We start from the raw sequence: 25926 nt of genomic DNA, 5'->3' as shown, positions 1-25926 counted from the left end.
TTTTTACACCTTGCCTTGAAAAAGTCCTGTATGTTGGACAAAACACGTTGGCTGTTTGAGTGTCACCTTCATAAGAACCTTAGAAACAGCGCACAGAATAAAAAGATTTGTACAGAAAATTGAAACCCTTCCTTTTGTATTTGTATTTTTTGCTTATAGACACTATTTGGTGCACCTTATTGTGTGTTTATAATTATACTTATTAATATTGTAACTTTTAGATATTTTGAAATTAAATGTATTTAATGGTTATTTTTTTTAAATATTGCTTTAAACAAAAAATAATACCCAAGTAATGCAAATTAATACCTACGTATCAATGGACATCTCCACCCAATACCCCTATATCCCTTGCATCCCATCCCTAAAACGTTTATTCTAATCCTTGAGTTCATTTAACCAGAGCTTTAATAATTTTTTACAATCAAACATTAATACTCAAGTATTAATAATTGATGTCTGAATATTAGTACACTTCCCCACCCAATACCTCTGCATCCCCTAAATCCCATTCCAAAAGCGTATTGCTCTTACATTACATTTTTTTTTTTTTTGTTAAAACAATATTTCGATTTCTTTGAATTGCAAATTAATACCCAACACTTTTTTAAAAACAAAAACGAAGTATGAATTCCATTAGCAACTTCAAATCTCAAAATCCCTTACATCCCATCACAACAACCTATAATTTAACTTTTATTAAATATTAAATATACTTAAAATAAATCTAATTAAGTATTTCTAAAGTTTTTAAAACAACTTAAATATACTTACCAATGCTGACCAATATGCATAGTAAAGACATGAATGTTAAACGCATGTGTGGTAAAGGCATGTGCAGTGAAGACACATGCGTGTTAAAAACTGTGGGGCAAAGGCCTCTCATGGGAAAGGCTGCATGGTAAAGTTTGTTTCCCATTGTGCAGTCATGAGCGAAATGCCCACCACATTGTGAGATCAGGTACGTTTGTGAATTATTTCTTTGTTTTTTGCGAGTTGGGTGGGCCAGAAAATTAGCAGAGCGCCAAAGTCAAAGCATGAGATGAGACATCAAAATATTTGACATACAAATTGTGCAAAAAATGTCTTGTTGAAATTGCAAAAATATGACTTATAGTGTTCCAAATTAAAAAAGTGCACATCTATAACGTTATACATGTTGTAGTACCAGAATGAGATAGAACATCCTCTGACATAAATAGCATGTCCTAAATATAATTTGCAAAAATATTGCTCCTGTGGAGTTAATGATAGAAAATCTATATAAAATGGGATGAGATTTAATGATATATTATTTATGACAGATGATATTAAACTAAATGCTACTTTAGGATACATAATTCAAAACCTGATCTCAGAAATGTTGAAGAATTGCCTGACACCTCTGCCCTGACAACAATGGCATTAATGGACCAAGATACAAGTCATTTGTCGTATGCCCCATATATATGACATATATTATTTTTCTAGAGGCAGCAACAGCATAGTCTTGTAACCCATACACAAGACAGGTGTGGTTATAGTGCACATCATGAAGTGATGTAGTTCAAGGCGCACCCAAAAGTCGGCATCAAGGACAAATTGGCACAATGAAGTCAAGTAATTGATTGGATCACCCAGTTAAGTTAAGCAAGGGAACCCAGAATGATCCTAGGCTTCTGTTTGCACATTGTGCAAATCAGCCGCAAGATGTATATCTCTTTCTCTCTTATGAAATGCACTAAAGATCAGTGCATTCTGGTTCACCCATTAAAGAGGTAAATCACTACTCTTTGTTAAATAAAAACAAGCAGAAACTAATAGTTTCTCCTCGCTATGAGATTTTAGCACAAAACCTGTCTGCGAATGTCTATGGTAGAGACAGGGCTGACTTTAGCGCTGGTGGCGCCTGGTGCAACAATCTATCTTGGCGCCGCCACAACATCCTCCTCTGATTCCCTCACTACCACCCAGCAAAAGTGCCCCTCATCTCTCCATAGCCCCTCTTTCACAAATATTTCATTTGTTTTAAAGAGCTGGATAAGGCTGGCTTTACAAATCCATTCAGCTATCCACATAAAATACAGATCTGTTCTTTGCACCAGGCACATTAACCCTCTGCGCTACTTCATGGCAAATCAAAACTGCCTCTAGAAAACGCTCTAATCTCTCTCCCTAGTAGGAACATTAATCACAGGAGTTACCTTGACACTTTTATTGCTGTCTGAAAGCTGGAAGCACAAGGAACTCTGCAGCAGGTGCTTTTAAATCGTCAGTTATTGCCAAGCACAGTGCCCCTTCCCCCCCCCCCGAGGTTGGTGCCCTTTCCATGTCTCTGCCCAGTGCGGCTGCACTGGTCACACCGCCCTAAAGCCGGCCCTGGATAGAGATTTTCATCAAAACTCATGGGGTTTTGCATGGATCGCCCATGTACCATGCATGCAATGCACACTTTGGTGCTAAGTAAAAAGAAAACAGCACATATTGCAACTTTGCATTACCCGTTGCATTACTTTGGGAAGCTATCCAACAAAAATCCTGATTTACATTGAATAGTAAATTCCAGCATAGATCTTTGTGTCATTTTCATGTTATAAAAGTAATGCATACTCAGTGTAAAGCATCTGGGGCCCAGATTTATCAAAGGTTAGCGTTGCCCTTGCGTCACACAAGGTGACTTCAGGGTAGTTCAGTCCTGAAGAAAGATTTACCAAGCCATGCAAAGCCACCTAGCATGGTCGCTGCCTTGTGTTACCTGCTCCGGGACAGTGTTACAAGAGTGGAGCATGAATATTCCTAAATGTCCACCCATGCTCTGTGGTTCATTCTGAGATTTACCTAGATTAGTAAAACCAGGGAATGCGTCAAAATTGTACGCCTTCCTGATAGAGGCGCATCAAGGAGAAATATTTGTATTTCTCCTCGTTGTTTACTTTTTCTATTCTGCATTCTGCAGCACACATAGAAGGAGGAAAATGCCTCTAAGAAAAGGAAACCATCCTGCACAAAAACAATCCTGCCATCAACACACTCACCCTTGCACTATGGCGTAAGGGTACCTGCATTGGCACTCGGTAGCACATAGTGAGCCAGTGCAGGAAGGGAGCAGGAATGTGTCAGACCTTGGTAAACATAGCACATTCCCGCCCTCTCCATTTGATGGAGTGACGCAAGCTGTCTTTCTGAGCTGCGTCAAATATTGATAAATCTACCCCATGTCCTTTATTTTAATACTGATGTCACTGGCTTCCCCTGACTTAACAAAGAGACCATTTCAAACGAGATGGCTAAGAATAATATTGCCCTTTGAAAAATACCGAAACAAGGCAAATAATACATATGGTAGGACTTTGGTGGGTAGAAACGATATTCTTTTGCTGTGCTCACAAATTTTAAAGATATGTTTAAAAACATCGACTTTTTAATATAAACGTACATTTTTAAATAATGTCTTTGTTGCCATTTAGAGGCCACGTGCATGCAAAAGATAAGAGGATTTGGTATGCAATGCAATTCTGAAAATGGAGGTTGCAAATTCATCTAAAAAAACAGAATTGAATACATTTTTTTTTTCATATTTCATACAACACTGCTCATTCATGAAGAGGTTGCCTTGAAACATCATAATCTGCATTATGGAACCGTAGTGCAAGTATAGATGTGCATATAAATAATTCAGCTTACCAGGATATGGAATATGAAACCAGGGTGCATTTGATATTGCGTCAAGGTTAATATCAGTCCGAGCAGCATATCCATATTCCGCAGGGTTGGCGGGGAAGGCATTAAAGTGCGTAAGAAGATAGCAGATTAGCCACGAGACACACATACCCAGCAGCACCTTGTCAAGGGATAGAAACATTAGTTCAATGAGTATAAATGCAGCGCTGAAAAATATGGTATTATAGATCAGCCGTTTCGAAATGTATTTCTCTAACACTCTTAAAACTCTGAAATGTATCATAATAATTATTTGCTCTATTCTGAATTTTCATTATTGATTTTACTAGGCAATTGTTCTTTTCAAATTGAATTTTATAAGACATACATGTTTCAATGTGAGGCTTTTGGGTGCGTGGCCTGCTCCCTTCCAAGTTTCCTGGCTTAATTATCATAAATGTCACTCCGGATGGCACATAAAGCCTTCATGTAATTTATTATGTACCATCCGGATCCTCATTTGTTATTATCAATAAATTGCAATACACTTCGTATTGCAAAGTTAACTCAACTGTTTTTCCTTTGTCTTGCTGTCACGCTCCAATCATTGCTTAGTGAGGGTCAGGCAGTAACCAGGCACTTTGCACAGACGTGCGCCAGAGTGCATGTGCCAACCATCGTAGAGGCCGACGGGCTTACCTTACACCAGCCCAGGCCTTCCGCGATCAGGGGTCTTCGGGATCCACCCCCATATGATGCACGTAAGCCATACTTTTTAAGGCAACCTGAGCGTTTTCAGCAACGGCCTGGAAACACCTTTGGCTGCTTGTCAATCACCACTGCCTCTCTAAGGTGCGGAAGCAACTTACTCTGTAATTGAAAAAGAAGCCCTTGCGTGTTTTTGGGGCATAAACCATTTCAGAGCATATGTTTGGGGCAATCAATTTGAATTAAGGACTGATCACAAGCCCTTAATAGATATATGCACGACCAAAGGAGCAGGGAAGGCCACTCCCAGGATTGCAAAGTGGTTGTACAAACTTCAAGAATATGACTTTCAAGCAGTATATGTACCTGGCCTTAAAATGTCAATGCGGATTGCTTATCACGGTTACCTCTTCCATTGGTTTCCGAGGAGGATTTTCCTTTTATGGACCTAGATGATGATTATTTAATAGCTTCAGTTGAGGAAGTGTGCAATGGTGCAATCAGTTTAGAAGAATGGCAGCAGGCAACCTTAACAGACCTGGTTTTACAACGAATTGTATCATGTTTAGGTAAGAGTTATAACCATCAGGGTTTGGACAACATGGAGTTACCTAATTATAAAATGGTTTGGTCGGAATTATTTGTAGAATCGTCAACGGGCATAGTAAGAAGAACTGATAAATTGGTGGTGCCTGAGAGTTTGCGCCATAGATTGTTGGAACTTTTACATGAAGGACACCCTGGTATGTCCAGCATGAAAAAGAGGGCAAGATGTGATTTTTGGTGGCCTGGAATTGATAAGGACATTGACAGATTTGTAAGGAATTGTGTAGCTTGCATGTGTAGTGACAAATCCCACATATCACAAGACACCACTATTGCACCTACAGTATTTCCGGATAAATCGTGGCAAAAGCTAGCAATGGACATTTGTGGTCCGTTCAGCACAGGCTATATAACGGGTAAATTTGCTTTGGTATTGATGGATTATTATAGCAAATGGCCTGAAGTTGCTTTTGTTAGGGAAATTAAGGCATCTAATGTCATGAGTTTTTGCGAGGAAATTTTTCACAGAGAGGGTTATCCGGAAAGCATTACTACAGATAATGGTCCACAATTTCTAGCCAATGAATTTCAAGAATATATGAAGGTTCATGGAATCAAACATATTACTACTGCAGTGTACAACCCTAGGATTAACGGGATGGTAGAAAGATTTAACAGGGTATTGAAGGAGTGTATACAGTTGGCTGAAACAGGGGGAGAGGATTGCAGGGTATCGGTTAAGAGAATGTTGTGGAACTACCGCAACACTCCTCATTCAGCCACTAGGGAGACTCCTTTCAGCCTTCTCAAAGGAAGGTTAGCATGCAGCAAAATCACTCCTGCTTGGATGCATAAGAAAAGTGTGAGGGAAGTTCCTAAGGAAACTATAAGGCAAAGAGTTGAAGATTATCAATACAAATATGCTTTGAGACATAACAGTAAAATTAAAGGGCAAATGAGATCTATCAGAGTAGGAGTTTGGGTGAGGACTTCTCTTGAGGGACTGCCCAGAACGGGAATGTCCAGATGGTCTAAACCCAAAGAAGTTTTGGAAGCTAGAGGAAATTGTGTTAAGTTAAGTGATGGAAGATGGTGGAATCTCAGGAAGGTGACGTTATGTAATGAGCTTGAATCTAATGTATGGACTAATAGGGAGGACAGTGTTCATTCTCCAAAGCAGGGTACTCCCAATTTGGTTCCCACTAATGATAAGGTTGAGGATAAGTCATTTGTTGCACATCAAACAGGTCATAGGAGATTATCTGGACGAATCATTCATAAACCACGGTGGCAAAAAGATTATATGTGTTCTTGACTATGTTGATGTCATGTTTAGTAGGTATTGAAAGCAATATGTTTTTAGTCTGTGCAGTTTGGTCATTGCAACAAAAGCTATCTATATCAGGTTAGCTTTATATTTTTTTTTATGTTTCTTTCATTCGTGTCATTAGTTAGTTTTGTTTATAGTGTAAATAGTTGTGCATTTTAGTATTGTTTTAAAAGAGGGAGATGTGTTACATCTTGGCTTGCAAGCCATTGTGTGAATGTGTTCGGCTACGTGTGTTGAGCTCGTGGGGATTCTGTGACGGGGTGAGGAATGCGTGATTCGAGTGGTACGGGACAGTTGGAGCTGTTTGGATTTAAGAAGGAACATACCGATGGGGCGCTTATACTGAACTAACCTTTTCTGCAAATAAACAAGAACTTGAACAAATGAATCACCCAGCCGTCTTCATTGAACAACACACTTTATAAAACCACCCTTTCCTAAGTAAATCACAGGGTGGGCGGGGTCAGGTGTTATAACCAAACATCACTGACCCCACCCTGTGACTCATTGCGAAAGGGTGGGATTACAGTAAATGCATCGAGGCCGGGGAGGGTCGTTTAAAAGTTAAGCGGGTGCGTTTAAAAGTTAAGTGGACCACCCGCCCACCCTGCAGATTTTGGGGTTGATTTGACGGGTAGGTTGGACCAAGCCAGTTTAGGACAGGTTGTAGGGTTGGTGGGCAGTACTTTGGAGGGGTGCTGGAATCACTGACGGGCACACCCACCTCTTGGGGGGGAAGGGTGAATGATGGGGGTGTGGGATGCATGAGTGAGATGGCAGGAGATACAGGACAGGATGTTCGAAGATAAGTGTAGAAGCAGATGGAGAATTTAAAGGGGTCACAGAGTGGAATGGGAAGAGTGATTTGGAGCAATGTGGAAGGGATTGAGTGAATGAAAGCTTGATGTTGGGGATTGTTATGGTTGATTGATGTTTATGGTTAATTATTGTTTTATACAGCCCTGTCCTAATAAATGGCTTTTTACGCTTCAACAACAGCATGGAGTGTGTTTATTGCGCGAGTGAACAAGTAATCAGGCGAGATGCAAAGGAGGAGCAAGTGTCTTTAAAATTAAATGACAAAGCTTCCGCTTTGAAATTGAGAAATTCCCGACGAGGAGCCTCACTATAAGAAAACAACAAGCCCTCCAGGGCAAAGATATGTGGGGTAACGGCTAGAGCTGCAGACTTTGGAGCAGAGCAATCAGGTTTGAATCTTGGTGCCCTATCAACATCCTGTGATTCCGGGCACATGAGGTAATCTACCCATGCTTATAAAACAAAAAAATGTATGTGGGCTTGTGCTATGTAACTGGTGCCCCAATACCTTTTTGTCGAGTTCGCACTACATAAACATTTTCAGACTCAAATGTCAGCACCTGTTAAGTAAACACATTTTCAGTGCAAAGTCAGCATCCAAGCAAAATTTCGCAGATTGTTGAACAAAATGTAAACATGCACAACAGTTCTGAAAATGGGTAATCAACAAAAATGTTTGTGCAAACACAGTGGGCAATAGATTGTACTTAATACATTTTTACTTTCTCACAATGAATGTCACTCACTAGTTCCTTTTATTTTGTTTCAAGAATGTACTTCAAGGGGGGGGGGCGTGGCCAGCAACATGGCCGAGTGAGACGTGCTTTCGCCAAGCTCCGGCTGAAAGCTTGATCCGACAGTGATTCCGGTGTCCCGCGGTCCAGGAGAATTTTGCATGCACCTGCAGTCGAGCCCTGGATGACCCCTGGAGTGGGAGTCAGTGAAAATAAACCCTCAAGAGGAGCTGAAGTGGCCAATCTCTTGGCCTGATCTGCGGCCGAGTGTGGGACTCAAAATGGCGCCGCGGAGCAGTTGAGGGGGCGGAGAGCACACCTGAGAGATCGAGGCTGCACCGGCGGAGCTGTGGGTGACAAGAGCCGGCAAGGTAAGCTGCCCCCTCATGCCTCGTCTGAGTCTGCCTGAGTGGAGCGAGGTACCTAGGGGTGCTGCCTGCATCTGCAGGGCGCCATGGAAGAAAGGGCTCCCCTCCCCCTCCGGGAGTGAAGGGTGCTGAGGCAAAGATCCGACGCCCCAGGAGTGAGCTCGCGGGCCTGGAGAGACGCCCGGGGCTGTAGAGCTGACGTGTGGTACGCCTCTGAGGGGGACTGCTCGCAAGCGGAGAGGCCGGATCCGCAGAGCGGCGAGGCTACGCGAGGCAGTCTGGCTGTGGAGTCGGGAGAGCGGGTGTGCCGGAACAGCAAGTGGAGCACTCTCCGGGAGAGCGCTGCTCCGAGAGGAGTGAGAAGCGGAGAGCAATGGTGAAGGGCTGCGCATGGTGACCTGGTGTCTAGGGTGGTGTGGTGAGACCCGGGGGTTCACCGGTGTGGTGTATCTCCCCCTGCCCCGCTCCCTGCCTGCTCTATCGTTACCCCCTGGAGGCAACAAGAGGAGACGGCCGGGGAGGACAGGGCCCCATGGCCTGTGTACAAGGGAGGCTTGGCGTGAGGGCCATGGAGGAGTGGACGGCCCTGGCCGGTGACGAGGGCTGAAGAGGGCCGCAACTTAACTGTTGGTGAGGCGTGGGCCCCTGAGGAGATGAGCAGGACCAGATGAGGGGCCAATTAGGAATGGGCCTTGGGGGACCCTCACGAGACGCCGCCTGCCACACACTACCCTGGAGAGGCAAACCGCCTATATAGGGGCCTGCACGGTGGGCCACCTGTGCATCAGAAGCAGAGCATTCACCATAGGGTGTGTCAGTCGGACCAGACTGCACTCCTCCAGCTAAGTCACAACCACCAGTTTTGGGGGTTACACTGCCAGTCCAAGCCTGTCATTTTGCATCCATGTTCCTTCACAGAAAAAAAATGCACAACATTGTGCATTTCTTTCCATGCAGGAATGGGCTGTAGCGGTCTCATGGAAGTTCATGTCTAAGGCACACCAATGTGTCTTAGATATGCACTACCGTGGGACTCCTGCAGCGTGACTGCCTGCACAGGAGTAACTCAGAATCCGGTAGGTGGTCTGACTACAGGTCTGGCTGTCTTGCAGTGGGGTGCTGGCATGGTGGCACTCTGAAAGACTGCCAAACTCGTAATCAGGCCCTAAGTCCTTAACATCCAGCAACTCTGGGGCAGATTTATGTTCCCTGGCGCATCCCTGCAAATCAGCATGGAAGCGCCAGGGAAGATGCGTCACGCAAGTTTGCCCTTGCGCCACCGCAGATGCGCCGCATTTACAATGCGGTGCATCGTGGCGCAAGGACAAGCAGATACGTGACGTATCTGCCGGCGTAAGGTTGGCGCAGTGCTGAAGTTGCGTCGCAGCGTGACGCAACTCCAGCACTGTTCCAACCTACCCTATCCCTAACATGGTGCGTCAAGCCTTACTCCTGCTTCAAGCAGGCGCAGGGTTTGACGCATCAGCGTTGGGAAAGTGACTCAGTGAAATCTTATAGGGCTTTACACATCTTATAGGGCTTTACACCGTGACGCATCTCCATAGATGCGTCACGATGTAAATGGGGCGCAAGATGGCGCAGGGTTTACACCGCCGCTGCGTCACAAAAGTGACGCAACGGCGGCGTAAAAGTGGCGCAAGTCTGATATAAGTCTGCCCCACTGTTACTAATATTTGTTTCCAGTGTTGTTTCTTTTAATGAACTTTTCCATAGGCCACCCATATTTGTTGGTCCACATTAAGAAAAATAAAAACTTCCTGTCTTTTATACAGATCGATAGAGGACGGATGGATGGGTTGATTAGTAATAACCTTTCTCTTCATGCCCACCAGAAGTCGGGGGTAGGTAGAGGGGTCACGATTCTCCAGGCATCACACTTTTTGAGGGCTCTGCCCTCATGTGGCCAACATTTACTCTTAGATTATAAAGCAAAAGTATCTTTCCAATAATGAGGTAGCTAACGTGTTTATTTACCCAGCCCAACAAGAGCTCCTGAAATTCCTTGTTCTTCCTCAATAGTATCAAGCTTTTTTGAAATAATTATGGGTAAAAAAAAGATACCATGTATGTATGTGGCATTTGTATTGCGTGCCCTAGCTGGAAGGCAGCAGAGCACTGTATATGGCCATTGTCGAGCTCTAATATTCAGTCATAACCTATCGCATCTAGAAGCAGTCATAAATACGTATTATATGATAAGTCACCCATTGCCAGTCAAATGTTGCATTCCCAATAATATCAGTGATGGAATATATGTTCACTTTTTGATAAATACACGTAGATTTTTAGTTACCAAAATTTACTTTTTCATCTTTCATTTTTTACATTGTAAGAAAAGCACTCTTAAAAACAAATTTTTTTCAGCTAAAATATAATCTACTTACTGGAAAGAGTTTAAATACTGGATACTTGAATGTTTTCCATTTCCCTTTGGTATAGGACATAAGTGGAAATTCAATAGCTCTTAAGTATTGCGAGAACAGAAGAATAAGTGCAATAGTCCTAAAATAAGAAAAACAGAAAGAAAAGATAAGCACGGTCATGAACTTGCACATACCACGTATTTGATATTCACTTTTTGACCTAACCTATAATGTAAACATGTTTTGTTCCTATACAGTACTTGAGAACCATGTTAAATGACTACACGTCATCATTTATGTGGATGCATTTGTATATCTATATTGTTGGAAATTGGGTTTCTGGTTAGCAGAGGCATGCACCCTGTACAAGCAGGAACTACAATTCTGGTCCAGGTAAGAGGCAAGCTAATCTTAAATTATCCTGTGCTCATGCTCTGGTAGCTTAGCACAGAGCAGGCTAAAGTATGAAAATGCCAACTTTCTAAAAGTGGCATTTTCTGAGTTGCAATTTAAAATCCGACTTTGCCATGACTTTGGATTTTAAATTAGGGTTCCAGGGACACCAGACTTTGGGTCCCAATTGTATATTACACTTACAAAATGTTATTAGGTAATCCCAAATGTTACACTAAGGGAGAGACAGGCCTTGCAGTAGTGAAAAACGACTTTGGGAGTTTTTCACTACCAGGACATGAAGAAGTGAACAGTACATGTCCTGCCTTTTAAATACAGGGCCTACCTGAGGGGTGACTTATATGTATAGAAAGAGAAGGTTAGGGCCTGGCAAAATAGTTGTTTTGACAGGTCGACATGGCAGTGTAAACTGTACACACATGCCCCGCAATGTCAGACCTGAGACTTAGTTAAAGGGATAGTTGAGTGGGTGGCACAATCAGTGCTGCAGGCACACTAGTAGCATTTTGTTAAATAGGCTGGAAACCACTTTGTATACACAAAAATGAGGTTTAATGTGTACAGAACCACCAACAAACAAATGGTTGTTTCCCCTCCGTGTTCGCCCCTTCAACTGCCCGCAATAGCATCCCCATGGATACCAGAACACTCAAAGATGAGTATGTGTTCCAACATGGAACACATGCACGAGATTACAACACATCCCCTTTACACAATAATGCAGGAAATACATAACAACAGCAATACAGGCAAAATAAATAACATTACAATAAATTAAAAAGTACTTAAACAGAAATCATTAAACCTTGCAGGGGAGCGACGCTGTCTTTGAGGTAAAGTAAACTCCTGGGTTGTACATGCTCAGTAACTGGAGGAGTTGTGGTACTAGGAAAATTATGAGAACTCGGAAAAGAAAAAGAACTGGACTGATCAGAATGTGAAATACCACAAGGATTAGAACCCAAAGAAGGATCTGGCCCAGTGTATTTCATAAGCCTTGACATACTCCACTTGCACCCATTTTGCATCGTAACAACATTCTTTTGAATGGAAGAAATCATGAAAGGCCCCATAAATTCCGAAACTCCTTTTCTTGAAAACCTAGGTTTCTTGATCAAAACCCACTCACCAACACTCCATAATTTGGACTTTACAGCATTCTTGAAATCAAAACGTTTTTTATACTCCGTCTGATAAGAATCAATCCTCTTTCCCACCTCCTTCTCATCCAACGAGGTCAAATCATTAGGAGGAAACCAAGTAGGATTCAATTTAGATTTGGCATGTCTGCCACGCAGAAGGAAGAAGGGAGAGTTACATATGACATGGTTAACCGTGGTGCGGTGAGCCCACCAAGTATCACGCAAAACATCTTTCAAGGGAGTTTTAGTATCCAACGCTGTCTGTACGCACCCCTTGACAACACGATTCATACGCTCGGCAAGACCATTGGCCTGTGGAGAATAAAGAGCTGTCTTAAAATGAATGATACCAAGGTCATCCAAAAATTCCCCCATCTCAGAAGATACGAACTGGACACCATTGTCCGTGATGAGATATTTCGGAAAACCCTCACCAGCAAATTCATCCTTCAAGAATTCCACAATAACTCTAGTGTTGACATTACTCACACATTTGGTAGATACCCACTTGAAGGTGTAATCCACCAAGAGAATAACAAATCTCTCAGACGGCGCAAGTAAGTCAAAGGGACCCATAAGATCCAAACCTAATTTTGTCCACGGCTGACTAGGAACTTCAACCGGAGACAAAGGAGCACTATTCACAACCTTGGATTTATCATTAGACGAACATAGATGACAATTTTTAACCACATCTTCCACCTGATGAGCCATGTATGGCCACCAAAACCTCTCCCTCAGTCGTGATTTAGTGAGACTCCTACCAAGGTGCCCCTCATGAGCCAAATTTATCAATTTCGATCTCAAGGCCAAAGGGGGAATAAATCTGCTACCTCTCATCAACCCTCCATGTAAAATAGTCAGTTCATTCCTAATGGACCAAAACGGACTGGAAAATAGAGAATCACCAGAAGTAGCCTCAGTCCATTCTTCCTGAGAGATAGAAGATTCCCTAACCCAAGAGACACAAAGAGGTTCATTTTTGTGTATACACAAAAATGAGGTTTAATGTGTACAGCACCACCAACAAACAAATGGTTGTTTTCCCTCCGTGTTCGCCCCTTCAACTGCCCGCAATAACATCCCCATGGATACCAGAACACTCAAAGATGAGTATGTGTTCCAACATGGAACACATGCACGAGATTACAACACATTTCATTTACAGGCCCTGGATACAGGAGGTACCACTTTACTAGAGACTTATAAGTAAATTACTTATGCCAATTGGGGATTAAATAATGTTAGCATGTGTAGGGGAGAAAACACAAGCATGCTGATTAGCAGTGGTTAAGTGCACAGAGTCCTAAAACTAGCAAAAATGAGGTCAGAAAAGTAGAGGAGGTAGGCAAAACATTGGGGGAAAGACCACCTTAAGGCTCTCAGGTCTAACAAGTGTCTCCCCCAGCTAAAAGTGGGGAGAGCTATCCAACCTTTGGGTGGAAGAACCTTGAGAGACCATCAGCAGTGGCATGGTCTGTCCCCAGGTGGTGCTCCACAGTAAAGTCCATTCCCTGTTGAGAAGGCGTTGAAGTTCCCCGGAAGGGCAGCCATGATGTCTGGGACTGAATTGTCACCTAGCCAGGTTTCAGTGAGTGCTAGAGTGTCTATGTCTCCATCCTGGAGGAGTGAAAAGACTTCCAGGTGGTGCTTCTGTAATGAGCGCATATTAAGAACTGCCACTTTCAAGCCAGGTGGGCTGCTAGGGGAAGTTATGGGGGGCTAGACCTGGGGTAATGAGGCTTCCCGCACCGTTGTCCCTCAGCAGCTTTTCAGCTCTCAGCTTCTCTATTACCCTTTTGCTGAGGGCGTGACTGCTTGAGGCTATCGTATGTAATTCCGCCCCTGTGTAAGTCCAAAGTTGACCAGGGGTACTGGCCCCTGGCCCCAGTCGGGGGCCAGGGGCCAGCGGCACGATTGCAGCGCGCATCCACTCCAGCGTGGCTTTTCACCTACTCCCCTCCCGCCCACCAACCATCAGCTCTGCGTGGCAGCAGCTGTTCCCCCCCCAGACCCTAGCCCGCTTTCAACAGAGCGGAAGTGCGGGGACCTCGGAGGCAGTATCGGCAGGAGCAGGTAGCGCAAGTGTTGTTCAATTTCAAGTTTACATGTGCAATTCAGAAATAATACAATGAATGATTCGATTTTAAAAGAGTGCTGTGCAGTTTAAAAAGTAACTTGCAGACTACAAAAATTACTTAGCAGCAGAATGACGTTTTTAAAATCAGTAGACAGGCTTCCAACAGTGATTACACGGACCAAACATTTAGCATATCATAGAGACCACTACTGATCTATGGCGTGTCTCTATATTTAATTTAAATTATTAATAATTCTGGTAATTGTTTAATTTCTTTTAGGTGTGTGTTGTGGTATTTATAGGTGTAAATGGTGGGAAGGGTGGGAAGTAATTATTAATTATTTGATAATAAATTTAAATTAATTAATTAGTAATTAGTAATTGTAATTGTGTAATAAATTTTAGGTGTGTGTTGTGGATATAGTGTTAAAGAATGTGTAATTAATGAATGTTTATTTTTTTTTTATAATAATATATTTAAATTCAATATTAATTATGTTAATTATGGAAATAAAATGTAATAAATATGTTGATGCCTCCGCTATCCAACACTTTCCCTGCTGTTGCATTCACTGGAGTGGGAATATTAATTTTTACCCCTCCGCTATCCAACATTTTCCCTCCTGTTGTATTTATTGTGTTGCGAAATGTATGTTTTATTTTTCTTTTAATAGTTTAATGTTTTAATTAATTATAGAATTTTTATTTTATTTTAAATTATTGATATATGTATATATTTTATTTTTATATCATTTAAAAAGTTTATAAATTAAATAAAGATAATAGTTAATAAAATATATTTAAGTAAATATATGTAGATGTATACATTTTTGTGTGTTTATATTTTTTAAATTAAGTATATTTGTTATATTTAGTTAAATATATATAAAATGTAATTGATTTTGTTCAAATGTTTAATATTATTTAATATATTTTATTAAGTGATATATATTTTTAAGTCGATATTTTTTCATCTATATTTTTTACTTCGATATTTTTGATTCAATTTTATTGTACTTACATGTTTAAGTATAGGGAGTCGATATTTTTGTATTCTATATTTTTGCATAGATATTTGTGTATGTCTATACTTATTACATCGATATTTAATCAGGGAAACATCCCAGAGGTCCGCCTTCTCATCAAGTTTCCTGGTGTCAGTCAGATTACTATCCACTAGGTGCTGGCAAAAAGTCAGGAAAACAGATACTGCCCATGTGCTCTCTCATGATCAAATGGTTCAATCCATTAGAATAACTAACCTTGCTGCCCTCACTGAGAAATTCAATGGCTTACAGGAGTAATCTATCTATTTTTATTTATTTAAGCGATTTATAGAGCGCGCAAATACCCTAGGGCGTCTCGGTGCTGCGAACTGAGTAGAGGTTGGAGCCAGAGATGAGGTGCCTATTGATTAAAAAGCCAAGTCTTGATCAGTTTCCTGAAGGCGAATAGGGTTGGGCATGATTTGATAATAATAATAATCCACATTTGTAAAGCGCGAACAATCACCCATAAGGGTCTCTAGGCAACGGGGGCCGTTGGGAAGATTAAGCAAGCTATTGCCCAGAGTCACATGGTACTGGGCTAATCTGCTGCCGGAGCCGAGGATCGAACCGTGATACCCAGATTCCGGAGTCAGTTGCACTGGCCGCGGCGCCACACCTCTCCCTTGATATGCTGGGGAAGGATGTTCCATAGTTTGGCAGTGGCGACTGTGAATCTTCTATCACTCCAGGCTGCTTTCCTTGTGTGGGGGATGTGCAAGAGGTTGGCCATTGAAGAGCGGAGGGTTCTATTGGGAGTGTATCCACACAAGGCTTTCCTCAGAAAGTCCGGTCCGGTTTTATGAATGGCCTTAAAGGCAATGCAAAGGGCCTTGAACTTAATACGGCTTATTATAGGTAGCCAATGAAGGTTTCGTACTACTGATGAAATTGGATGATACTTAGGGATGCTTGTTATCAGTCTTGCAGCTGAGTTCTGCACCATCTGCAATCTGTTGGTGACCTTTTTCTGGGCGTTGATAAGAAGGCCATTGCAATAGTCAATTTTGACATAACTAGTGTGTTAATGAGGGTTTTTCCCGCATTGGGTGGGAGGAAGGTAAAGGTTTTTTGATCATCCTTAGTGTGTAAAAGGATGATGAGAGGATGGCGTTGGCGTGTGAGCTAAAAGTCAGTTTGTCGTCAAATATAACACCTAGGTTTCTGAATTTTTACACCAGGGGAGGTGGTGGGCCCAGGTTGGTGGGCCACCAGATGAGGGACCAGACAGGATAGAGCTTGCCAATTATTAAAACCTAGGTTTTATCGGAATTTAGCTTTAGGCAATTTTTGGCCATCCAGGTACTGATTGCAAGCATACCAGGAATCTGGCAGCAATTGCTCCGCCATCATTATGGATTGCTAGCACCAATTGTGTGTCATCGGCGTAGGAGGTAAGACCCATCCCGTGGGATTTGATAACCCTGGCCAGATCCGACACATAGATATTAAAGAGTGCCGGGCTCAAGGATGAGCCTTGTGGCACACCACATGTGAGGGTAAAAGGGGAGGACTTGTAGTCGCCAAGACTCACTAATTGTGTGCGGTTCGAGAGAAATGAGGTCAGTAGTTTTTCGGCCTACTGTTTGATGCCAATGTTCGAGACATGGTCGATCAAAGTGGAGTGGCCGACCGTGTCAAAGGCCGCTGACAGATCCAGCAGTACTAGCACTGCCATGCCACCTTGGTCTAAGATGACTCTGATTTCATCTGCTGCTTTAATGAGGGCTGTTTCCGTGCCATGGCCTTTTCTGAAACCGAATTGAGTCTTGTCCAGGAGGTTATTGTCTTCGATATAGTGGGCGAATTGTGTGTTCATTAATTTCTCAAATATTTTGGCAGGAAAAGGAAGGCTTGTAATGGGTCTATAGTTTTTGTATCTAGAGGGCCGATGTGCTGCTTTTTCAGTAGTGGCCTAATGATAGAACTTTTCCATGTGGCGGGGTAGTTGCCAGTGTTAAACATGGCATTGCAGATGTCTGTTAGGTTAGGGGCCAGAATATCAGGGATAAGTTTTAAAATCGATGAAGGGTATGGATCAATGGGGGAACCAGACTTGATGGTTAGAATCAGGTCCTCGATCTATTTTGACGACACTTGGCTAAATGTTGGAAAGGAAGGGGAGTTTTCTTTGTTGTCAGGGGTGAAAATTTTCCTTCTTGTGCCTCCCTTCACTTCCTGCACTGCCACAATAGCGCCGTGATATCCTATCTGGGATGATTGTTTGCGCTCTATAAGTACCTATAACATAACATAACATAACTGTCGAATGGTCAAATTTAGATTGGGTAGTGAAGTTGACGTATATGTTGTTAACTTTTTCTAAGAAGGATTTTGCCAGGTCATTGCAAAATTCTTGGGTGGGAGCAATTGAGGAGTTTATTGCAGACCCTGATAATTTGGTGACCACTTGGAAAAGCTGCTTAGTGGAATTTTGAGCTGATTCAATCTGATTGAGGTAGTATTTGCTTTTTTCCTCAATGATGAGGTGCTTATATTTGAACATTGCTTCCTTGTAACGGGTTTTGTCCGAGCTATTGTAGTTTTTGCGCCTGTGTCTCTCTAGGTTCCTGCAGTGAATCTCCCCAGGATTCGTTGGGGAGCGTCTTACTGTCCCTGAATCTTTGGCGATACTTTTCAAGAGTCAGATAAAATTAGGCAATTAAAATGGCCTTCATAGGTGTGTACTTTGTTTGGACTCCTACCTCCTATGTCAAAAATGTGTCCCTCCCAAGTGTTGGCATCTGTTTCCACATACGAGCCCCCCCCAATTCTCCAGAGGAAGCCTGTGAACCTTGTGTACAAGTTTATAAGCAGAAAAACAGTTATCAATGTCATCTCCCACTACATACCTGGGCACCAAATCCTTAGGTAAACCCTTTCTCCATCAGGTACTGCATGTATGCTGCCCCATCACTATTGGAATCTGCCTGCCTGGCCTTGATATCAACACTTTCAGACTCACTTCATGAAGCAGTAAAAGATTTTTTCTCTGCTAAGGCTCTCTTTGCCTCAGCCTTTTTGGCCTACCTTTCATCTTTTTGCTCCTCAGCCCCCATTTTTAATTTGGCCATTTGCAGCTGGAATTTTCTCTACTCCATCCTCTCCTTCAGTTCCTCCGGAGTGAAGCCACAGGAAGAGATTGCTTCCTGCACTCAAAGGGAGCGTCTTCCCCTGCAGGTGGTTCCTCAGAAAAGCCATTCTTAGGCACCCCCAATCCATCATTCTCTTTGAAGCAGGTGTATATGCAGACCCTCAGTGCCTTTTGTAATTCTACCTACTTGGTGGCATTCTTGGCAGGAAGCCCTATCTCCTTGCAAAAGTCTTTAAGCTGAGCCACCACTGTGTAGATTTTCAAGTTGACTACCTGAAGGCTAGTTGTAGGACCAGCAGCCAGACCATGCAGACACATGATTTTGAGGAAAAATTAAAAAATGCCAATCAGGGAGAACTGAAAAAAGATCTAAATGGTCTTGGACGAGGTTGTGTACATAAAGTTACTGTATCGCCCAGCACAAACACAACCTTATCGCTGATCACCAATGTTAGAAATAGGGTTTTTGGTTGGCAAAGATATGCACACTGTCTAAGCAGGAATCACAATCCTGGTTAGGGTAAGCGGCAGGCAAACCCTAAATTAACCTCTGCTCACCCGCTGATAGCCTGGCACATAGCAGTCGGGCTTAACCTTAGAGGCAATATGTTAAGTATTTGCTCAACACTTCAAACAGTAAAACATGGAAAACACTACACTAAAGATTCCACACAAGGTTAAAAAAATCAAACTTCAGTTAATAAATAAAACATTACCAAACGACAAAAATCCAATGAGTAGAAGTTGAGATATGAATTTTTAAGGAATAAACTGCAAAATAGCACTTAGAAGCAGTAAGTGTGCATGTGGGCTGTATGGTTGTGCCGGACCAAGACAAAGTCAAAAGTTCAGGCCAACTGTGATGGAGTGCAGGCCAGATATGAGGAACCAGTTGGGCTGCTGAACAAAAGTACCTTGATTCAGGCTGCATCGCTGATGAAGAAGTTGCAGGATGCAGACCAAGAGATACATCAGTGTCCAGCCACGCTGGGGAGGGGATTAATTGATTTTCTCCACACAACGGCAGCAATGCATGAGTTCTGAGTGAAATGCACTCGTTCTGAATGCACTACGCAGCGACTGCTTCTGCAGCACAGCATGCGTCGATTCCCAGTGTATTGCCCTCTTTCCGAATGGGATGCGCCTGTTATGCTCCACGCAATGGAGTTGATGTAATGGTTCCAGAGAGGATGCGTGGGTTTTGTTGAAGCAAGCACCTGAGGCCTCACTTCCAAGGGTTTGGGACTGGGGAGGCACCACTTCCCAGGGCAGATTTGCCGATGGCAGAGTCCAAATGAAGCAGCAGAAAGGTTGGAAGTCTTTTATGTCCCTAAAACCTCAGATCAGGAGGCAAGCCAGCAAGCCCTTGGAGTCACTTTGAGTTCAAGTGCTGTAGGTGCAGTCCATCTCACCAAGACAGGGGAACAGCAGGCAGCATGTCAGCTCAGCAATGCAGGAGTCCAGCAAAGCAACAGTCCAGCAGGGTGGTAGTCCTTTCAGCAACACTGCAGTTCTTCATGGCAGAGTGGTCATAGGTCCGGAAGTGAACTGAAGTCATGTTGTCAGAGGTCCAGTACTTATACCCAATGGTGCCTTTGAAGTGGGGGAGACTTCAAGAAGGGCTTTGAAGTGCACAGTATTCTCACTTCCTGCCCTGGCTCCTGACTCTTTACAGGGTGGTATGCAGCCCTTTGTGTGGGGACAGGACATTGTCTATTCAGGTGTAAGTGTGAGGCTGTGCCCAGCTCCTCACACCCATCCTGTCAGGATGACCCAACAAGGTCTATCAAGTCACACCTAAGCTCCTTTTGTGTGCGGCTGTCTAGGGGGAGTACACAAAGCCCAGCTGTCACCTACCCCAGACTGATCAGACAAAGGCAACAGGCACCAAATGGCTAAAGTAAGATAATAGCAACACAAAATATGATAGACTGAATGCTGAACATTGACAAACATTCACCCCAGTCAAAGATCTGGGTAAAGTCCATCGTTTTTTTGCTCACCATGCCATCGCAGTTTGGACCCAGCCATATGCAGATCAGTCTTGACCCTGCTCCCAATGGGAACTGTTCAGTCCAGACTGCCAGGCCAGGTCTCCTCTAGATCAGAAAATAAGCATTCTGGGGCTGGTTTCGAGGTATTACCCTGTATCAGCCAGGCTTGCTAGAATCCAGTGGAATAGCGAGCATAGGACACACATCTGGGAATACCCTTCCTATTTAGGACAATTATAGTCAAGTCACACCTAAGCTCCCTTTGGGTGTGAATGTTTAGGGGGAAATACAAAGCCCAGCTGTCACCCACCCCAGACTGATTAGAGATAGGCAGCAGGCACCAAATGGCTTACGTAAGAAAATGCCAACTTTCTAAAAGTAAAAGCAAAACAACAATAGGTGGCTGTTTGATTTAAACACATTTTTACTTTTTCGTAAAGTTCATTTTACTCAATAAACTTGACCTCTGATTCTTTTTTACACATAGCTACATCACTTTTCAAGAAGAGAGTAATACCAACTATCAATTCTGAGATGCGGAAATTCTTAAAACATTGTGTTCAATCTAAGGATGACAAACAAATACTAAAGCATAATTAAAGTGACAAGAAATTATAATTTGAAATCCGACCACCATAAGTTAGGATTTTAAATTAGCATTCCAGAGACACCAGACTCGGGGATCTTATCTCTTCCCCTTTGGAATCTGCACTTATAAAATGTAATAAAGTAATCCCAATGTTTACCTATGGGAGAGATAGGCCTTGCAGTACTGAAAAACTACTTTGGGAATTTTTTAAGTACCAGGACATGAAAAACCAAATAGTGCATGCTCTGCCTTTTAATTACATTGCACTCTGCCCTATGGATTATACATGACCTATCTGAGGAGTGACTTATATGTATAAAAAGGGAAGGCTGGGGCCTGGCAAAAGGATTGCTTTTCCAGGTGGACATGGACGTGTAAACTGCACACACAGGCCCTGCAATGGCAGGCCTGAGACGTGGTTAGAGGTCTACATGAGAGGGTGGCAGAATCAGTGCTGCAGGCCTACTAGTAGCATTTAATTCACATGACCTGGGTACAGGAGGTACAACTTTAGTAAGGACTTATAAGTAAATTAAATATGTAATTTGGGGATAAACAAATGTTACCCTGTTTAGGGAAGAGAGCAGAAGCACATTAGCACTGGTAACCCGTTGTGAGGCGCACAGAGTCCTAAAACCAGCAAAAATTAGGTCAGATATGTGGAGGAGGTGGGCAAAACGCTGGGGGAAGAACACCCTAAGGCTGTCAGGTCTTACACATATCAAGTGATCGATTTCTAAACAGTTATGTGCTTGTATAGACCAGCAACATTATCCTACTGCCCAAGTGCATTCCCTCTTATACTTAGAAAATAGTAGCAGTAACAGTAACTAATCGTAATACATAGCAATTTTTTTCTAGATCTTCATACTACACTTCTTCCATGTCTAAGCACAGTAAATAACAGGCGTTATTATTACTCCCAAAGCATGACTCTAAATTTACAGACCAGAGAATGATGGAAGGCTGAGTCCGGCTCACTAGGATTTTAACTTAAGATAACCGCAGGGGCCCAACGAGCATTAACTCATGAACTATCAGGATTTCTTTTTTTTTAAGTTTAGAATGCTTTATTGAGGTAAGAAGCAAAGTAAAACATCATTACATAGTCCTGAAACAAGAAGGATAATAGGTAAACAAATATATATGTGACAATAAGGCAAAACAAATCCTCGAAAGGTAAAACCTGTATAAAGAGTAAATGCATTTTAACATTTTTAAGTTAAGAAGAGAGGAAGAGAAGAAGAGAAAGAACAAAGAGGGTGAGGAGAGGGGGAGGAATACAGCAGAGGATTAAAATGTTAAGAAGAATGAAAATAAAATAAATAGCAATAGGAATATAACGAGGTACAGGTTGGTATCATATATACAAGCGAAATCAATTAGCAAGCCTGGAAAGAAAGGATGTTAGTGGTAACCACAACAAGTCTTTTTTGATCAACAAAGAGGTAGAGGTGGCATAAGCACGATCAAGTCTATGATGATGACAAAGCAAATTCCATCAAGCTTGAAACAACATTTTTGAAGTGTCCTTCCAATTATTGGTGATTATCTGAAAGGAAATAGCTAAAAACAAATCAATACATTTACCCACATTACTCTGGACTTTCCATATAGGCAAAGAACTACCCAAAAATATGTGTATGATATCAAAAGACAAGTTAGTTGATAAAATTTCATTCAAGTTCAACCATATACGGGACCAAAAAGACTTAACCAAAGGACAATGAAAAAGCATGTGAAAAAAGTCACTGCTCTCGTGGGAACAAGACCAGAATTTTGGGGAATCTAATAATTTAAATCTGTGCAAATCAGTAGGGGTAAAAATAAAGTCTATTTTAAAAATAATATAAAGTCTGCGTTGCACTAGCTGAGCGTGAGGCAGTGTGGATTTTAGACCAGATGGAGTCCCATGTTTGAAATGAAAAATCTTCTGCTAGGTCCTTTTCCCATAAAAGTTCTAGGTTGGATTTAATTCTGGCACACACAGAACGGAATAGTATCTTGTATATAGCAGTGGCTTTAAATTGAGTAGAAAAGTCCAAAGGAGGAGAGAGAGTTTGGTCAGATGTAACAGTAGAGTTTCCTTGGGAAAAATGACGAATGAAAGAGTCTTTAAGCAAGGGGTATTGAGGGGTGTGTGTGGAAGAAATACCATAGGAACTTTGAATCCCCGAAAAGTCCATAAAAGACCCATCTTTCAACAAATGATCAAGTGTGAAGATGCCTTTGTCAATCTATTCCTTCCAAAATAAAGCTCTGTTATTAATCTTTAGATATTGATTGTACCAGACTGGAGTGCTTGAGAAGTAATCTGCAGAAGAAAGATGAGTTTTAAGCAGTAAAATTGCGAGTGCCTTGGAATGAACAAAAATAGGTGAAGAAACACTTCGGGGGCTGGGAGAGACGGGTATCTGAGGGAAAAGAAAAAGGTGTGACTGAGCTTGTTCTAATAAGCTCCATTCTGTTATAGGTAAATGAGTAGAATCAGATAAAAAGGTCCATATTTGTTTCAGGGTAAATGCAGAGTGATAATGTCTGAGGTTGGGGAAGTTTACTCCTCCTAACTCCTTGGAAAGTTGTAAATGAGAATGTAACATCCTGGCCTTGCGATTATTCCAAAGAAATTTGGTCAAATTGATGTTACTGAAAAAGGAATTGGGAAGGGAAACCGGAAGAATAGAAAGAACAAAGTTAATAATTGGGAGAAGAATCATTTTGATCGTAGATATTCTACCCCACCAGGATAAGAAAAGAGGAGATCAGCTATCCGTGAGATCAGAGAGATTTTTAAGTATGTCAGTAAGGTCAATTTTAATAGTTTCCCTAATGTTATTAGCATAAAGAATGCCTAAACATTTGATACTTCTGGAATTCCATTCGAAACCTGTGTCATGACACATATGTGGAAGACAATGCTTATTCAGGGGCAGGACTTCGAACTTATCAAGATTCAGTTTGTAACCGGAAACTGAAGAATACTCTTGTAAAAGGGAGAAGAATGCCGGCAGGGAAGTGGACGGATTGGAGATATATAACAGAATGTCATCTGCATATGCAGTGAATTTGATGTCAATATTATTAAATTTAAAACTTGTATATTGTGATGAGTGTCTAAGTTTTTCTAAGAAGGGCTCTAAAGCAAGAATAAATAAGAGAGGGTAAGAGGACAACCCTGCCTTGTTCCCCTGAGGAGTGGGAAATATTTGAATTGACAACTGTTTACCCAAATGGAAGTAGTGGGGGCAGAGTATAGAAGCTGGATATAGTTAATAATGGGAGGGCTAAAGCCATGCCACTGTAAGGCGCCAAAGACACATTTCCTGTTAACCCTATCAAATGCCTTTTCAGCGTCTACTGTAATATCAGCAATAGGTGAATCTAATTTGGAGGCCAGATGGAAAACAGTAAGAAAGGTTCTCGAATTATCAGTGATAGAACGTCCCTTGACAAAGCCTGACTGATATATATTGACAAGATCCGGGATTACTTTATTGATGTGGAGGGCAAGTAATTTAGTGAAGATTTTACAAATCTGTATTAATCAGGGAAATAGGCCTTTAGTTTTTACAAAGAGAGGGGTCCTTACCTAACTATCAGGATTTCTTAATGTAGACATGAATAGCATTGTTGTATTGATGGGCCTGGAGTTAGAATATTAAATCTGCTCAAGTTGCACTTATGGAAGACAGTCGAAGCCGGTGCAGGTAAGAGTGGTGGGGTGGGGGAGGAGGGAAGTTGACGGAATAGGAAAAATAAAATAAAAAATATTAATAAAACCACTTGCCTTGTGCTCACCACATCACAAAGTTGGCGATGCAGCGAGCGCAGCGTAAGTAGTTTCAATTATTTATTTTAATTTACCTATTCTGTTGTAGGTCGACTCAACCCCCCCACTCCACCACTCTTACCTGCACCGCCCGCAACTGGCCGCGACTTATGAAAGATCAGGATAATGGTTGTTTCCATAAAAAGGTAATGTCAATGTTGTACGTGCTATCAGAGTAGCAGAAACCATTGAAATTAGATCATTCAATCATATTTTCAGATACAGAAAATCTAAGGAGTACCAACTCAAAATATGCCAGAGTGAATGATGCAATATACTTTCAAATATGTCAATGCTTGCACTATTCTAGCATGCTCGAATGTTAGTCACAATTTTATTGACAAGTATTGGCAAAGTCAATAGGCCCAGCATAGGAAGAAATGAATGCAGTAAAAATAAAAACTAATTTGAAAATAAATTAATCATTGCATAGAATGTAAATTGAACAGTTTACATGCTTCTTAGCAGACAAGAGTACTTAGAAGAGGTATAGGAACCTTTTAACGTTCTAACGCACAACACTAGGAATTACAATTCTCGTTAGCACAAAGAAAGATTATTGGGTTTGAATTACAGTAACTTTAAAATAGAGTTTAAACACACAGTGATGAGTGAAAAAATAAAACAGAGTAATGTATAGAAAGAAAAAAACATTGCAAATAAAAATATTGCTTCTTGAGCCGTGGCAATGAAGTGCCCTTCTTTTAAGGCAACTGTGCGCATTTCATCAGGGAAAAATGCAGAGACACGCAATGAAGGACTGCCAATGGCAGAAGGAGGTTTACCCATTGCCCCATACTGTGGTTGGTGAAAGCAATATATGAATGACCTCTAAACAGATCAATATATCTATATAAGTATAGACATGTAGGAAAAGTTTTGATTAAATGAGGCTGGCGAGGCAGCAAACGCTGTCTCTTTGTTAGATCTATATAGGCACATTCTCGACATAAAGTTCTTTGTTTTTAAATGCATACAGGATTCAAAGTTCTCTCAGACTTACATAGCAGTGACGCCCCAGTGGACTCCAGATTTTTTTCCAGCTTCGATAAATAGAGACAGACCGACCAGTGTTATTGTAGGTGCAATGGCAAGAGGCCCGATAAACTTCAGCAGAAAACCAATTAAACCTGAAAATCCAAGCACGATCTGCACCAAGGAGGAAACGATTATAGCACCTTGGATCTATAATCAAAGACAAAGATCAAAG

At 41.9% G+C, this 25926-nt stretch overlaps 1 protein-coding gene across 1 annotated transcript in view; it reads right to left on the bottom strand.

Moving 5' to 3' along the window:
* The window catches only part of LOC146855952 (solute carrier family 23 member 1-like), a 1135305-nt gene that overhangs the window by 333112 nt on the left and 776267 nt on the right, over positions 1-25926 (bottom strand). The window contains exons 9-11 of the mRNA XM_085653904.1: positions 25720-25901; positions 10550-10667; positions 3664-3820 (exon numbers count right to left, since the gene is read on the bottom strand). Of these exons, the coding sequence (XP_085510030.1) occupies positions 3664-3820; positions 10550-10667; positions 25720-25901 (457 nt within the window). The remainder of the gene's footprint in view (positions 1-3663; positions 3821-10549; positions 10668-25719; positions 25902-25926) is intronic.

Source organism: Triturus cristatus, chromosome 4_1, assembly GCF_964204655.1.
Source record: "Triturus cristatus chromosome 4_1, aTriCri1.1, whole genome shotgun sequence".
NCBI lineage: Eukaryota > Metazoa > Chordata > Amphibia > Caudata > Salamandridae > Triturus > Triturus cristatus.
Note: the sequence above shows the minus strand (reverse complement) of the source record. Positions and strands in the feature narration are given on the sequence as shown.